Source organism: Battus philenor, unplaced genomic scaffold, assembly GCF_028537555.1.
Source record: "Battus philenor isolate CCGP_79_NKW_IND1 unplaced genomic scaffold, ilBatPhil1.0.hap1 SCAF_13, whole genome shotgun sequence".
NCBI lineage: Eukaryota > Metazoa > Arthropoda > Insecta > Lepidoptera > Papilionidae > Battus > Battus philenor.
The window spans coordinates 7,475,733-7,489,669 of NW_027181675.1; the positions used below are offsets into that span (position 1 = coordinate 7,475,733).

Consider the following 13,937-nt stretch of genomic DNA (forward strand, 5'->3'; position numbering starts at 1 on the left):
ATGTTATTTCATTTTCTTGGGAACTCATTTCGTTAATTATTATTACAAAAAAAAAATTCTTCTACTACATGAGGTTGACAAACCGTCTGATTCTAAAATGGACACATTTAGCTATTATTTCCAGCAACGTTTTGGAATTAAATAAAATCAATATTTGTTTTCTTTATTGTAATACCTAAATAAATACATAATGTGTACATAATTTTACGAGATATATATTATGACTATTCAAGATATATTTTAGCGTTACACTTTGATAAGCTTACCGCCATTGTGTAGCGAAATGAATAGATAATGTCTTGTTATAATTAAATAAATATTTTATTGGATAACAGTGTAAATTCCACTATTTGAAGAATGCACGTGATTCCGTGATTTACAGTTTTTTATTAGTTTTTCGTAGTTTAATGAACAAATTTTGTATCAATTTATTTTATTTACTTTACGGTACACACACTCTTGGGTATATACTCAACAAGGACAAACTCGAACAATCTTTATCTCCGATATTAATTTCAATTATAAATAAAACTGGAAACACATTAAAATAATTGGCAATAAATGATAAATCATATAAAAAATGTGTGCCGAAGTAACAAGAAATGAAATTCATTATAATGAAATTACTCTGTATAATGTTAACACTTTAATTTAAAATCTTTAATACATTTAACAATAGCTAATAAAAAGTAAGAAGATAATTAATCGATAAAAGGAGAAAAAGTGGAAAATAAAAATAATTAGCCGGCCTAAAAATTGGTAAACTCAATGAGATGTCGTTGATAAACGGTCAAATGTAAAAGTAGAACTCTAACGAATCCCAAACAATACAAACTAACTTTAAGTAGAAAGGAAAATGTAACGATCTGAAATTTCATCAAAGAGTTCAATTACACGTTTGCGGTAATCCTCGTCGTTTCGTGCCAAGTGTATAAACTCCTCACTTCTCGATACTGTATTCACTTTCTCACAGGATTCCGGATTCTCAAATGAACTTTCTCTAGCTTCGTCCGACATTGCTATAATTGGAACTATTAATGCAGCTTGTGTAATACCAAACACTATGCTTTGCTGATACGATTTCGTTATGGTCTTTTTATCTATTATATTTTTGACGTCAATACCCACAGACTTTAATTCGTCGCTTAAAATTGCGTAGTAGACTTCTAGAAGTTTATCAGTGTTTAAATCTCTAAAACTTCTCGACGTATTAAAATAAATGACCGATGATAGATCCAGCATAGGAGAACAGTATAAGACAGTTTGAAAATCGATTATTAAAGAATGATATTGTTCATTGTCAAGTTTTTTTAAAAATATATTGTTTGCCCAAAGATCACGATGAATCACAACATTGCGACACTCAGTTCTAGGTTTCATAAGGTTTGCCGCACAGTCGTATAACATAGGGATGACCACCTCAACATATTTCATGTAATCTGTCTGGGATTTATATTTAGAGAACACTTTTAGGAAGTCGATAACAGCTTTTGCTCCAGTGTCACGCCAGGACTGACTTTTTTTTGGTTCAGTGAGATATTCGCTATACTCATCCCAAATTCTATACGTTTTGTTTAACTCTTTCGATTTTCTTTCTTCGTATATTAAAGACTTTGCATGAAATTTAGCTATGGTACATATAACAGCTGATAGTTGTTCGTAATTCATAGTAAGTCGATAGTCAGGCATTACATATCCAATTTCAGTGACATCTTCAAATACAAATAAATCTTGTCTTATATATAACAATTTTGCACGCCATCTATTTGTATCTGTAACATTAAAAACACCATGAATATTTTATTTATACATTACATGTGGTAGCTTTAAAAATTTTTGAACAATAAAAAAAAAAAAAAAAAAAAAATATATATATATATATATATATATATATATATATATATATATATATATATATATATATATATATATATATATATATATATATATATTGATCGTAAAACTAAATAGTCCTACCTTCACCATCTTGAAAATTCTTAAAGAGTTTGCTTAACATAACATATTCTTTTCGGAAAAAAGTTAATTCTTCAATATATTGTGCTTTCCATTTGTTATTTCTCGGCATACATTTTATAAATAACTTTAATTCTTTGTCAATTCCGTCACGATTAAGACGAATCCTTAGCCGAAGATGATCTCCAAGATAGCCTACTAATTTATCGGAATAATCTTCAATATTCCAGGCTACAACTTTCGAAAATTCGTATTGATTAACTATTGTTTGTATTTCACTTAAATTCAGAAGGTCCATATTTCATGAGCGTTCTTCGCTGTTGTAATTAACTAAGTGAATATCCTGTTATGTATGATTAGAGATAACATAAAATGTGAAAGTAAATATTATAACAATGATAAAACATGGACTTGTGCAATGATGTGTAATATTATCTAAATTTACTACCAAACAGTAATTAATCAAATAATAAAATTTATCGATGTTAAAATTGATAGTTACATTATTTTTAATTTTTCTTGTAATACTAGGTTTACAAGTGCCTTTACACAACAAAAGCCTTATTCTTATTCGGAAGTAGCTTCTCACTGGTCACTTATGAGAGACAATACATAATCCGTAAGGAATTGGCGGTTACGTCTTCTAAACCAGACTATTTCCTATTTTCAAGAACATAAAACCTATAATACTTATAGAAGTTACTGTCACGTAGGAAACAAATATACCTAAGATCAATTAACTAAACTGAATAAGTACTACGATCTGGTCAATGAAAAGGTCAGGAATAAATTTTTATTGAATTTCCATGCAGTGTAGGTAGGAGTGCAAAATACAACAGCGGAAGCTTTCTGTAAACTGCTGAAGGATATCGCCCTGTCAAGAGCGGATATCAATTTATTTCTGGAACGAGCTTTCAAAGTAGCATTGGTAGGATTACTTAACATTTGAAATTGTTACGTGAATCGTTAGCTTTAAGCACCGTATACAGTCCCCCTTTTTACCACACAATGGTTCTGGCAGCCGCACGGTGAATTTAAAAGAAAACTACGAAGATACGTGTCCTCTGACAGTTCCCATTTTCCGAAGCTTATAGCAAATTCAAGCAGTTTGAATTTGAATTCTAAACTTATGCTTTATATTTAACCAAATAGACCTTATGTAAGTCTTTGTATGGTTTAAGTTTAAAGTATGAACACAAAGATCTAGTTTGTAGGGAAAAATAAACAGAGAAAAACACGAATAGTTCGTATCGTGTAATATGTCAAAGGAACTTTACAGTATATATTGAACAAAAAATATTCATCTCAAATTTGGTTTAACTTTTATATAGCAATGATCTATTGCGGTTACATTACAGAGAAGACACATTATTCAACTAGATTCATGTAATTGCATAATCATATATATTTCATAACCCTTTCTTTAAATTGTTTAATCTATTTTTACAAATATTTTTTATACTACCTAATCGAAATTTTATATTGAAATATTCAGGCATGAAGCAGGTGAAGCTAGTTAGTAAAAAAAAACGTAACTACGAAAAAGCATAACAAATAAACGTAATTTAACGTTATACCAGTTTTAACTTATGGCTGCCAAACGTGGGAATTAACACACAACAGCACTAAAACACTAATTAACGCCGGTTAATGAACTATTGAAAAGTAAGAAAAGGACCAATATTTAGCCACTTCCGCAATGTGAAGGTATATGGGGTAAAAGTGAAGGCTGGGATGAAGGGAAACAAGAAGGCGGACCGGAAACCGCGATACGAAGACGAGTACAAGAGAAATGCCTCGTGTCATTGGTCAAGCGACAGCTTGGGTTAGATACGCTTGACGAATGGAACAGGGGGTATATGGTAGGCATGATGGCTTTTGTAACGCCTACTATCATTTACAGTTTAAGCCCAAAGAGAGTTCCTCGTGCATCTGAGTCGAGTGTGGATCAGATCGTGTTGCACGTGATCACCAGCTGTACCGTCTTCGGGTTCTTAAGAATGGAAAGCCAGTCGCGGCTAGCAGAGTGAATACAGGATGATAACATCGCTTCATTGGTAAACAATTAGGATCATCATATCTTTCAGGAATTCTGTAAAAAGGTTATAAGAACAATGATAAAAGGTAATAAATAATAAGTAAAAGTAAAAGTCATAAAAATTCAATCATGATAAAATTTTATAATCGTGATAAACTAAATCTGTGATATAGTAATAAATACAATAAGAATTAACAAAAAAATTATGATAAATGTAGAAAACTAAAAACTAAAGTGATGATTAAATATAAATGAAGGATCCAGGAGAGAAAGCGATGAAAAGAATGGAAAGGAATGAAAGATAATGTTAAGTGAAGAAAGGAGAACGAATAGTAGACATAAAGGATGTACGATGAGAATGAAAATAAGATTAGGTTAAAAAAATAGTTTTGTGAAAAGTCCCTGCTCACACATATTTGGAGTAAGCCCTAGTAATTGGACTAAACAGATAATACTGTGTTATGTTTCGCTTCAATGCCTACTTGTACTTACGCTTTCCAAAAGTCTTATAGTATCCAGCCGAGTATGGGCGCCTAGAAGAAAAATGCCTATCGCGTATCAAGTGACAGAAAGGTGAAGGGTGTAGTAATGTCAGTCTAGACTAAAATTCCTGTTAGAGCCCTCCAGCTTAGTAACTGGGAAGAGTTTAAACTAAACGCTCTCAGAGTAAATAATGGTTACTTTTTGATTAGCCTGGTGCAAATGTTAATAATAATTATTATTTCGGAGTAAATATGTTTTTAGTATCGTTTCTTTCCGTTATAACTTTCAAAGAAAAAATAAATTGTATCGTTACAATAGTAGTTATGTATTTATGTTTTAACCTACTGTGATATGAGTCCAAATAAAACTAAAAATAATATTCTTTGCAGATATATTTAAATTTGCAAGTCTTCATGAAGCACACGCCCCAAAGTAAATTGTATAAATGCTATGTCATTGTATTTTATGCCGTCGTAATGTATCTTGCGCGGGGGGTTCGTAAATAAAATAAATCAAAATATCCTTTTCAATTTTTTAATCTAAAATAGATGATGTTACGTGTAAGTCTAGGAAAGGTTCTTTTAATATTTTTTTCAATCTTTTTTCCTTTACTTCATTGTAATTTGGAGTCCACAGGTCAGCCATACAAGGTACAGGAGATTTGGCAACTGTTGACATATTGTCGTCTTCATCGTCGCTTGATGGGGTTACGACATCCATCATCTCAATTTCTTCTTCGGGTTGTTCAGTTTCTTTTTGGCCGGAAAGATGTTCCAGAATAGAAGTGCATAGAAGACTCATCGGCGGCATCATATGTGGAGCAGACGACAAAAACTAAAAGAATAATAAAGATAATATTATTTGCATATACTCAATATCAATGTACAATGATGTAATTGAGTTGGTTTTAGACTGTCTGATTTAATCTGATCATGTAATCTCCTTAATTACTTCTTTTTGGAACCAATGATTTAAAGTAAATAAAAAATCAATATTTTTTTTTGAGAATCAAATCTATTTAATTAATGGATACATAGAAAGCGGATATTTTTTGTTATGACATCATCTGCAATCATTTGTAAACTATAATTAAACAAGTTATGTGGGTTTTAATATTAATAGATCAGGAGATCAGTGCCTCACTGTCTACTCAAAGCCTGTCATTTCTCTTCAATCTTTTAACAACATTGATGTTTTGAAATAATTCATAAGTGATCAAATTGGAATGAAGAAAAATGTTATAACAAATATCGTGGACTCCAAAATTAACCAGTAACTCCATTCTATTCCCTCAAAATTGGGACCAGGCTCTCAACAATACATTATCTTGTTATTTTAACCAAGTTGGTCTTTTACGACCTACTTTCCATACTGTTATACTACCTGTTGACAATCATCTACCTACTGATCTGATTAAGTCAAAATAATAACTGGACTCTCTATTACAACCACCCTGAGGGAAGTAAAGGACAGGATGGTATAGAAAGAGTTTTTTATTGATTTGACCTAGGGGTTTCATAATCGACATGACCTTCAGAAATGAAGAAACTGAGATCAATGAAATAATTACCTGTGCAATGACGTTTCTACTGCGAGTGAAGTCTTCGGTTTGTAACGCAGCGGGCTGGGCGGTTCGGACTTCCGAAACGTAATGCTCGGCGAGCAGTGCACCAAACTTACTCGCCGGCATGTTACGTCGCGATATTGCTTCTAAACTTCCTTCGTTAGACTGCGCCGGTTCCATACAGTATATTTCCTTAAATATTAATAGTATAATTATAGCAAAATATACACACAACAGAAATAAAACAAAAGTATAAAATAGAATAAAAGGGACTATGTATTATTAACTATGTATTTATTACATAAATAAACCAGATCAAGTGAATAATTGTTACACACGATATAAAAAGGAGGAATCATTGATAACATTCTTGAGTATTTTGTCATCGTCCTTGTTCTGAACAATACAGTTTCTGCTTGTACCTGATTTGTTTTAATTATTCTATTTAATTTTGGTTATTCAGTTTTAATTTCATCATCTTAAAATACTTAATTATAAACATTAGGTTAAATAACCGAAAACAAGTGGCGGACTGTAAAACTAAAGAGGCTAAACAAATACTGCACTAGAGTTAAAGTTATATTAACTAACATATAATACAGTTTATATACAATGTATTAAATGTTTTAGTTCCTTAATTACCAAAGTGATCCAGGTTTGTTCACAGGAGTTCTCGTGAGTCTTCGTTGGCGTAATAAAAAAATGCAAATCAATGTAGCAGGTAACATTTTGTGAAGCTCATTGATATACAGCAAAATATATACTATACTAAAAAAATTTAAACTACAGATAAAAAGACCCCTGAAATCTAGCAATTTCAATAGACAATCTTGAATCTTTGTTACTGCAATATAATGCAGCGCAATGAATAAATACAATTCACCATAAGGTTGATCGATCTTAGTTATAGACATTTTATAAGAACTCACTGAATTATTTCTCATGACATAAAGTCTCACGTCTTCTTTAGAGGACGCGGCAAACGCGCATTGTTTAAAGACACCAGTCCTTGGATCCAAAAGACACTTCTTTACCAACAAAGGCGTTGAACTATGCGGCGTGAAGATAAACACTGAAATTATGCAACATTAAAACAAAATTCATTACAAATTTTACCAAATGAAAAATAAAAAACATTAATGTGCTTTATTTGGAGTATATTAAAAAAATACAGATATTACTGTAAATGTAAAAGTAAAATGGATTATTACAATAAAAAAATATGTAAATGTAACATTACCGTCATTATTGTCAGTTACTACAGCCATTTTATTTGTGGATGGATCAGCGGCCAGGCATGTGACATTCAGTTGAACGTGCCATTTGACAGTTAATGACAATAAACTCCAGACAGCCAAACATTTATCCGTCGTACATACTAGCTATTAATCAGTTAAATACAGATAAATTAATTTCAAATCATTCCCTTTTTAAATAGATCACAAAATTATTCATTGTTAAAAACCAGTCACACTTAAACAATAAAATGGTTACTTTATAAAAGGCTACTCAGCATGGTAAGTATATAAATAGATTTCAAGTCGTAAACTTCCATCATTCCTATGAAAAAGGGGCAAAAAATATCTATTATCATCACTTCAGCTTGCCAGAGACATTTATTGCCATAAATTTCCAAAAGGACCAGAGAGGAGTGGCGAGCATCCAGTGCTTTCCACAAGTGAATCTCATGTTCTCTTCATGGCCAGTTCAATGACTGTGGGCTCATAATGAGACACTATGACATGCCATAAGTTTTCACAGGTAACACATGTTTGTTTTATTATTAGAGTGGAATGATATTACCTGTTAGTATTAAGATAAAATTTTAAGTTTTCACAATACAAATTATATATCATATTCTTAATAAAATGGTTGGTAATAAAATGTATTATATACTTACATAATGTGCAGCATCATTACTTCCAAACTGAACTTGAAGACCTTTTGGTCTTAAAATAGGGTGGGATAGTGTTGTTCTTAAATTACATAAATGGGTGTCCCATAATGTCAATTTGCAACCAAACCAGGCAGCAATTAAGGATCCATCCTGTGATATAGCTACACCACCCATATCAAGTTCATCACTTTTATTCATACCTTGATTTATTAAATTATCATGGACTACAGAATTCTCTTTGTGAATATTTAGAACCTTTGCTATGACATCATTTTTTTTCCCAGATTCTTTTAAATAAGGCATTGCTTCAATTCTCCCTTTGTCCAATTTCTGTCCAATTTTGTAATTATTCAGTATTCCATGAGATAGAAAATGTGCTGTCCCTGATGAATAGTAACATGCTGTTATACAATTCCAGGTGACTTTCTTACGATGCTGTAGCAATGTATTCTCTCGTTTCCATATTCTAATTTTCTGATCATTACCAGCTGAGACGCAAAATTCTCCTCTGAAATTTATGGCCAGAGACACAACACTGCATCCACCATGAGATAGGTTTACACATGTATTAAGTTTAAATGGAGATGCATTCTTTATTTGTGCTGACCAAAACTTTAGTTTTTCTTCAGGGTAGTTGATGCCATCATTTCGGTATTCAGAAGTTATTAACCAAGATCCATTACCACTAACTACAGCACATGTTATTTCTGTTTCCAAAGGAAATAAATTTTGTCTTTCAGCTGGTATGCTATTCATTTCTGTTATATCAATCTGTTAAAAAAAGAGTTATATAAATATTCTTATTACTATTAGTAAATGATAGCTAATTCACCATCAGCATCATTACAACCATAGGTAGTCCTCTGCTGGATATAGGCCTTTCCCATAGATTACCATTAAGACAGGTAGGAAGTTACTCCATCATACATCCAGCTTCTTTGACTTTCACATGATTGTCTGTCCAAAAGGCATAGAAGTAAAGCACGTTATCTACACCTCTTAAGAGTTAGTAACCTTGATGAACCCTCTACACAGGTCCTAACATTATTTATTTCACTATATTTTAAATCATTATTTTCAGTTAATGAATTTCCTCAATGCTTAAAATTATTAATCTTATTTTTTAAAAAGACAAATTAACGATAAAAAAAACTTACGAGACCTATAACTAATTATCACAATATATCTGTAAGGAATAAATATAATAACTTACATTGTATAGAACTTTATCAGATGCTGTTGAATATAGCTGGAGGTGACCAGTACGTCCACTCATCAATAATGCATCTAGTGGTCTATGGTACACAAGAGGAGTGTTGATTGCCCTGGCGATTGGCGACAATCCCCCACATTCCAAAAGCGTGGAAACAACCTTTAACTGAGCACTCGCTATTACGACGGCTGTAAATATTAAGAACAACTTATTAAGCAACGTGGTTTATGCCTTTGTGCATATTGCTTCGCCTTGCAAGACATTGTTATATTGAAAGTTCTGATGGCTTTCAATAGAATTTTATTTTTGAATTGTTGATATAAAAATGCAATTTGATTTTTTCAAATATTTTTTAATTTATTATATGTTGGAAATATTATAAAGATATGACATTTTTGAGGACGGTACCCGACACTTGATTTGACGCGACACGAATTATTAATTTGTCTTAAACAAACTATTTAAGACAAATTAATAATTCGTGTTAAAGTTTTAAATACTTTATGTGCATACGTACATATGTTACTTCTTTATATATATAGTGCAGATCAGGGATGAGCAACCACTTTAATCAAGGGCAAATTAAATTATTAATAATTTACAAAACTTTTTTGATAATAAATATTGGAAAATACAATATAATAAGTTACAAATAAACAAGCTGATCAATATCAGCTGGAATTGATGCGAGCTAGGCTCGATCGGTAATAATTTTTTATTCTTTCTTTTGGTTTAGTTTGTTTATTTTTATTATAATAATGTCATAATAATATATACCATTTTATTATAATTAATTATAAAAAATATTAATCGAAGAAAGTCAAAAAAATTAAATTTAGAAGTGCTTGGCGGGCCGCATAAATATGTTTTATGGGTTGCATGTTGCTCATCTCTGGAGCGGATAAAACTAAGCCATATAAAATTCTGGGTATAATTACACATAAGAAACAGACAATAACTTAACTTACAATTGTTGGTTAGAGTTATAGCAACATGTGAACTGCTTGCTGTAATAAATCTTATAATTCCTGGTAGACGTGGAATAAAGATTTTCTCATTGGCTTTGTTGGCCAGATGACCTAAAGTCCATTTAACCAAAACTTTTTCCATTCCTCCAGATAACAAGTAACTTCCTGAAAATATAAACAAATAAAACAGTACAGTACTTTTATAATTACTAGTTGATTTAGAAAGTTTACCATAAAAAAGTGTGTTTGTGTCTTCACACAAACACATGCATGGACCATGCACTTGGCTGGCTATATGTCTCTAACTTGATCACTATTTTATTAGAAGGAATATGATATGCATAAATATACATTATTTTTTTCATAAATTATTTTAAAAACTAACATGTAATGCAATGTTTGACAGTGATGAAACAAAGTCAAAATCAAAAAACCTAATATAATATAGAAGTTTATTACTCATTTATAATTGCCAGCTTAAAATTAAGTTTATGTTAGTTCGTAATATGCCACCTACAGGTAAAAACTATCAAGAACCTCGGTGGGGTTTATAATTAAATTTTTGGATTTGTTGTTTAAATTAGAAAAATTCCAAGCATATTTTCTTTGAATTTACTCCGAAATAGAGTAAATTAACCTTCTAAGCCTGTGCTTAAAATATTTCTTTATTTGATTAAGAGATAAAATATACCACATTATTTCCTTCTTTCAGCTTATAGACGCCCAGGATTTTTTCCCAGGATTCAAATTTGCAACATATGATTACAAGTCTCAGTCATCTACTGCTGGGGTACCACTGCTCTTTTGCATTGTTTAGTGATTTGTTATTAAATCATACATATTACCCCAAAAATGAATGTGACACTTAAAGGAGCCTAATAGTGAGTATAGTAAGTCCATATATACTCCTTACATTATGATAATGAAGATCATTATTTCTCAATCATGGTCAGGGATGTAGCAAAATAATGACATACATTACTTACTTCAAAATTGAAAGCTGGCATGATATAGCTAATGTCATTACCAATCTATACATACATTCTAAGTTGTATCAAATACTTAAGGAGCACTGTCATATGCCTAAATTTGTGTGTAACAATGCACTTTACACTCTCTCTGTTAATTTGCAGTGTAAAAAAATCAGTTAAATATAGTAAAAACAGTGAATGAAATTATACCTTGTACTGAAAAACAAACTGCAAGTGGAGGCAAAAAATGCCAGTGCAAAACCTCTCGCGCAATACATCTATAGTCATACAAATTTCCTCTGATTACAGTAATGCGACCAAACGCATCAGTTATTGCAACAGCATTTTCTTTATGATGAGCAGCAACTGACAGTATTCTGAATTTGTTATGATTTACGATTCTGAAAAACACAGAAACTATGTTCTAAAAAATTATTACTAAAACTTCTTACAATCTAAATATCAATAATTTAAAGCCTGAATATTTCAACTTTTAATTTATGTATATCTCGTTTTGTAAATACTGTGATAAGGTCTATTTAACACAATATAATTGTGTTATAAATCCAATTCTACTTTGTCATCAGAATAAATTACTTATTGCACCAAGATTATGGATGATTCCTCTTTATAGCTATGATTTAGCTAATAGGAGTATATTTGAGGAGAACAGTAAAAATTAAATAATTAAACTCTTTTAATTGTGCATAACATTAGTTATTCTGCACAGAGGCTTAGAATAACTAATGTTTAATGAGTTGCCTAATGGCTATAAAATACAATTCTTACAATTGCTTTTATTTTGGTCACATCCCCTGCTTAACCATGAAGCTTTTTATTACTTTTTTATGATCATTTTTAATACAATAACAAATTTACTAAGTGAAGTTAAATATACATTTTAATAACAAATTCATTTTGTATGTTTTTGTTATTCAAACACTTTCCCCATGTATATTTACACCTGCTTAAATGGCACCATGCCTTAAGTTAATAATTATATAATATGCAGTAATAATGCAACTATTCAACTTACTCAGTTTTTAAATGAGGCTGATATAAATTCTGTATATAAAGTGATCTTGTTCCATTTGTTATTGCTGCAAATCTGTCTCCATTGCACCAGCCAAGAGCAACACCAAGAATAACATGAAATGTAGGTGTGGTATCTGCATACTCATAAAGCAATCCTCCTGTTTTAACTGAATAGGTAGCAAGATACAGTTGTTTACTGGAAGGACCAATAGCTGTGATGAAGCATTCATTGCTATCAAGTAAATCAAAAGTTAGTACTTTTAATTCACTTGGAATTTGGAGATTCTGAAAGAGAATATTTGAATTAAAATACTGCAAGAGAGGTAATTTTTCATAAATTAAATTCGTGGAGATCTTATTCATAAAATATCTAAAAATATTATTAGTTTGTATATATAATCAAATGGTTGAGCGGTCCAGTCCTTTAACAAAAATTCAAAGTAATTTTAACTATAAGGATCAAGTATGAATTCATTGTTAGAATGAAATCATTTGCATGAAGTAAGTTAAATTGCTTCCTTTATGCTTCTCCTCTACCTATTCATTGGTTCTTGTCAACAGGCCTTTTATTTGTTTTATTACTATAACTGGCTGGAAACTTATAATTCTTGACTAAACATATAAACAAATAACAATAGATGTTTTGTCACCATTTTTAATCTGAGTTAAGTGCATACATCACTTCAGTTTGCTTTGTCTTCAGTTTGATTATTAACTCATTAGCTCCATTTGTTATAACAAACAGTACTCTGTAAAGATGGTTGGCTTTTTCCTAAGTATTTTATATTGTTGTATTTCTAAGCTAATCTGGTATCAAAATTATTAGTGGTAAATGCTTACAGTTTCTCGGAGGACAGCACCTTGGTCCCATGTCCAAATTGTAATACATCCTTTGTCGGAACAACCATACAAATTGTAATCTTCATTTTCTGGGAATTGTACAGCAACTAAAGCCTCGACATAGGTTTCGGTTTCAAGTATCCGAGAACAGTCTCCTGTCTGTATGTTGTACACTTTTACTATATTTTCTACAATTAACAATACAGATCTGAAAAAAAATAACACACTCTTAACTGTTTGTCAAACACTTATTTACAGTTTACTATTGTATAATATATTCAAATACACATACTCGCCATCCGGAGAAAATACTGGGCGATGTTCTATTATACTCCGACCGGCTTTTCTATTAAAAACATATTTATTATCGGAAAGACAATCGTTACTAGTTTTTACACCCATCGTGAAGTTTTAATAACATGTCACAAGCACATTGCGGGAAAGGTAAATGACATATGACACCTAACCTTTCAAAATAATATGCGTGACATCTAACGTTTTTTTTTAAAGGCGATGGCATAATATCAATAAATATTTATAAAAAATATTTATTATTTTTTAGCATCGCCTTATGTATTTAATTTTATTAATTATTATTATATTTGTTAAGAATTATTTCAAAGTTATAGTAAAGCAGTAGTAGTAGTAGTGATGATACAGATAAAGTAGTAATATATTTCTACGTTGATTTCCTGTAAAATTAGTGAAGCTTCAAGTCTAAATTATATTGTATTTGATGACGTAAAATGTATTGCGTTTTATTGCATTTGTGGTTAAGATAAGTGTAATTATTGAACGATTTTACAAATTTAAATTCTTTATCGAGACTGTAATCGGATACATATTAATAACGGCTTCCATAAAAATCTAATTTCACTGTTTATCCCTTAAAACGGCAAAATAAGATTTAATTAAACGTATTTAAAATAATACACATTAAATATGGTGAATTGG

At 30.8% G+C, this 13,937-nt stretch overlaps 2 protein-coding genes across 2 annotated transcripts; both read right to left on the reverse strand.

Annotated features, from left to right (window-relative positions):
* Positions 1–283: 283 nt before the first annotated feature.
* Positions 284–2,288, reverse strand: LOC137933367 (uncharacterized). Its single transcript, XM_068777299.1, has 2 exons — positions 1,978–2,288; positions 284–1,772 (listed from the first exon to the last, which is right to left on the reverse strand). The coding sequence occupies exons 1-2, from the start codon at positions 2,270–2,272 to the stop codon at positions 841–843; spliced, it is 1,227 nt and encodes a 408-aa protein (XP_068633400.1). The 5' UTR covers positions 2,273–2,288; the 3' UTR covers positions 284–840.
* Positions 2,289–4,959: 2,671 nt separating this feature from the next.
* On the reverse strand, positions 4,960–13,409 carry l(2)05287 (WD repeat-containing protein l(2)05287). The gene is made up of 11 exons (XM_068777105.1): positions 13,276–13,409; positions 12,984–13,191; positions 12,145–12,428; positions 11,319–11,509; positions 10,138–10,302; positions 9,170–9,357; positions 7,960–8,727; positions 7,300–7,441; positions 6,989–7,131; positions 6,066–6,251; positions 4,960–5,329 (listed from the first exon to the last, which is right to left on the reverse strand). The coding sequence occupies exons 1-11, from the start codon at positions 13,383–13,385 to the stop codon at positions 5,030–5,032; spliced, it is 2,685 nt and encodes an 894-aa protein (XP_068633206.1). The 5' UTR covers positions 13,386–13,409; the 3' UTR covers positions 4,960–5,029.
* Positions 13,410–13,937: the final 528 nt, after the last annotated feature.

Excerpts from the sequence above, each read along its gene's own strand:
- LOC137933367 (XM_068777299.1), bottom strand. The coding sequence starts at position 2,272 with ATGGACCTTCTGAATTTAAGTGAAATACAAACAATAGTTAATCAATAC. Across the intron at positions 1,773-1,977 it reads GAATTTTCAAGATGGTGAAG|ATACAAATAGATGGCGTGCA; the intron begins GTAGGACTATTT and ends TTAATGTTACAG.